The sequence below is a fragment of the Gekko japonicus genome, unplaced genomic scaffold, assembly GCF_001447785.1.
Source record: "Gekko japonicus isolate JY-2015 unplaced genomic scaffold, Gekko_japonicus_V1.1 scaffold5638, whole genome shotgun sequence".
NCBI classification, from domain to species: Eukaryota; Metazoa; Chordata; class Lepidosauria; order Squamata; family Gekkonidae; genus Gekko; species Gekko japonicus.
Window position 1 is genome coordinate 4940 of NW_015164379.1, and position 3264 is coordinate 8203.

General features: G+C 45.6%; 1 protein-coding gene across 1 annotated transcript in view; it reads left to right on the plus strand.

The window, feature by feature from the left end:
* The window catches only part of LOC107108456 (WASH complex subunit FAM21-like), a gene marked incomplete at its 3' end in the record, with an annotated part of 46423 nt that overhangs the window by 4933 nt on the left and 38226 nt on the right, over positions 1-3264 (plus strand). The window contains exon 2 of the mRNA XM_015408893.1: positions 1803-1967. Coding sequence (XP_015264379.1) covers positions 1803-1967 — 165 coding nt within the window. The remainder of the gene's footprint in view (positions 1-1802; positions 1968-3264) is intronic.

The window sequence follows — 3264 nt, forward strand, 5'->3', positions numbered from 1 at the left end:
TTCTTCTTCTTCTTCTTCTTCTTCTTCTTCTTCTTCTTCTTCTTCTTCTTCTTCTTCTTCTTCTTCTTCTTCTTCTTCTTCTTCTTCTTCTTGACAGACAATCGATTTGCAAGGATGCACTCAAAGGTATCCACATTTTTTCCCAATTGAAGTGATCTTCCCAGACTTCTGAATGGCTTTATATCGTGTGTATTCTTTTCTGTTGTCCTGACCTGGCTTGGCTGATCTCAACAGATCTTGGAAGCTAAGCAGGGTCGGCCGTGGTTAGTATTTGGATGGGAGACCACCAGTGCTCCCTTTAAGCTGTGCAGTCCTGTGAGCAAAAATTCTACTTTGTGAGCTACTGGCATTAAAAGTTGTGAGCGAGCGATTTGGCTGCTGCGTAAAGTAGTTTGCCCTGGAGCCCTCCTTCCTGAGCCTAGACAAAAAATGTGTGAGCCAGAGGCTAAAAAACTGTGAGCTAGCTCACACTGACTCAGCTTAGAGGGAACACTGGAGACCACCAAGGAATGCCAGGGTCACTACACAGAGGCAGGCAATGGCAAAAACCACCTTTGAATGTCTCTTGCCTTGAAAAACTTATGGGGTTGTCATAAGTGACTTGATGGCAACCCCCCCACCCCCCAAAAAAACCCCACACCCTTTTCAGTTCTGCTTTCCCCCTTTCCCTTTAAACGCTGGAGAGACAGTTGCAATTTGTTGTTGTTCAGTCGCACAGTCGAGGCCGACTCTTCGCGACCCCATGGACCAGATCACGCCAGGCCTTCCTGTCTTCCGCCGTCCTCTGAAGTTGGCTCAACTTCATGTTCGTTGCATCTATGACACTGTCCAACCATCTCATCCTTTGCCATCCCCGTCTTCTTTGACCTTCCATCTTTCCCAGCATCAGGGTCTCCTCCAGGGAGTGCTCCCTTCTCATTGGGTGGCCAAAGTATTTGAGCTTCAGTTTCATTATCTGGCTTTCCAGGGAACAGTCAGGGTTGATTTCTTTTAGGATTTTTTTAAAGATTAGTTGCAATTTGCCAGACTACAAAGACTGGGGAGAATTCTGCCTTCTGTTCTGCACAGCACAAGCCCCACAGGACTCACAACACACACAGAGGCAAGCCAGTGTATGTAGAGTGACATGCTGAACTTGTAACTAAGCGTGTTAGCCGCACCCCCTTCTACGTACTCGCCTGAATGTGTGTACTGCAATCTACATGCCAGCAGCCATGTACGGGGTGTTGTGCCTGTGTTTGGGCAGATGCATGTATGCGAAGGGGTGGCCAATGTGCTTTAGCTGGTCTCTGCATACACTGTGCCTTTGGGCTGGGTAAAAGAGCATTTTCCAGAAAACACTGGTGCTTTCTTTTTTTAATGTAAGGTTGTCTTCTAACTTTTTCATCCTCACTTGGGAAATGTACAATAGGTTGCTGCATTGTTCGGTACAAATAACTGTACATTGGTATTTATTCTCCATCAGGAAGAAGACAGTTATAACTTAGTTTGAAAGTGTTTGAAATTACATGTTGTAGTTTGAAAGTGTTTACAATACACTAGAGTTGATGTGTATAAAAAAGCAAATATATTTAGCTATAAGTACACTATTGTGTTTATTTTTTCAACACGGTGTTTCCTGTGTTTATCTATGTAAATAAAATGGCAAAAGTACATGCATTGCAACTAGAGCATTCAGATTATTTGTTACTGGTGATTTCTTGTCTTTTACAATCTCCCGTCTTTCTTTGAGTCAGTAGAGTGTGGCTGACCTGCCGTGAGGTCACGGTTCTGAGCCGCCGCGTCCCTCTTTTGCGTTCCAGCTCCTGCGTTTCCTGCAAGAGTTCTCCCAGCAAACGATCTCCAGGACTCATGAGATCAAAAAGCAGATGGACGGGCTGGTCCAGGAGACCAAGAACACTGACTGCCGCCTGCACAATGTCTTCAACGGGTTCCTCATGCTGTCCAATACGCAGTTCATCGAAAACGTGAGTGAACCGTCCTGGGAGGGGTCCGATGGAGCTCTGTGTGTGATACCTGCTGCGGCACGAGGCTGTCGCCTGAAAGGAACGCTGCTTAACAAGCACCAGCGTTATGATGGTGTGGCCCCTGTCTAAGTGGACCACCGTTCATGATGAATGATACCGCCCTGTGACTGTCTCGGGGGCAGAGGGTCTGAAGGCCACCTGTTCTCTGGTCATGTCCCAAAGAAGGGGCACAGTGGAAGTTTCCTGGGGTGGGGTGGTCTCAGAGCACAGTTTCTTTCTCAGCACGGTGGTGGCCTTTTTGGGCCCACCCCCCATTGCTGGGAAATTCCTTGTGAGCGAGCTGCTAAAATGTCAGAGTTTTTAGTTAGGTATTCTTCGGGCACTTTTCATCCCATTGGGAACCCAGAGCAGCTTACAATGCGGTTCTCTCTTCCTTTAGTTTATCCTCACAGCAGCCTTGTGAAGTAGGTCAGGCTGAGAGGGTGGGATTGGCCCAAAGGTTGCCCCGGGACTTCTGTGGCAGAGGGGGGGTTCTAGACAATGCTCCCTCTAAGCTGTGGGATCTTGTGAGCAAAAAATTCTAGTTTGTGAGCTACTGGGATTAAAGTTAAGAACATAAGAGAAGCCAATGTTGGATCAGGCCAATGGCCCATCTAGTCCAACACTGTGCCACATAGTGGCCAAAAATACCAAGTGCCCTCAGGAGGTCCAGCAGTGGGGCCAGCACACTAGAAGCCCTCCCACTGTTGCCCCCCCCCCAAGCACCAAGAATACAGAGCATCACTTGTCCCAGCCTGTGAGTTCTTATCTATACCTTGTGGCTTGGCTAATAGCTGCTGATGGGCTTCTGCTCCATCTGCTTCTGCTCCATACGTTGTGAGTGAGCCGTTTCTTCCCCGAAGCCTTTTTTGTTTTTCCCCCCCAAAATTGGAAAAATTGAAAAAAGAAAAGAAAAGAAAAAAATTGATTATGGAACATTTTATTTTAACATGATGAATAAAATATTTTAAGACAAGGTGTTCAAATATTTTCAAATCATTTCTAAAAAATATGTACGGTATCAGATTGATCTAATTTCTGTGCACTGAGGACAAGCAAGTCCTAGGTTACAAACTGAACTCTCCAATGCAAGAACAAGATGCATTTGTTTTTATAGGAGGTGCTATTGTCACAAGAAAAGAAAAGAAAAGGGGTTCAGTTTTGTTTTTGCATGTGGGTAGATATTCTGTTTGTAATAATTGTTTGGATACACTATATTTTTAATATGCTAGTTGCGATACTTTCATGTCAAGTAAAA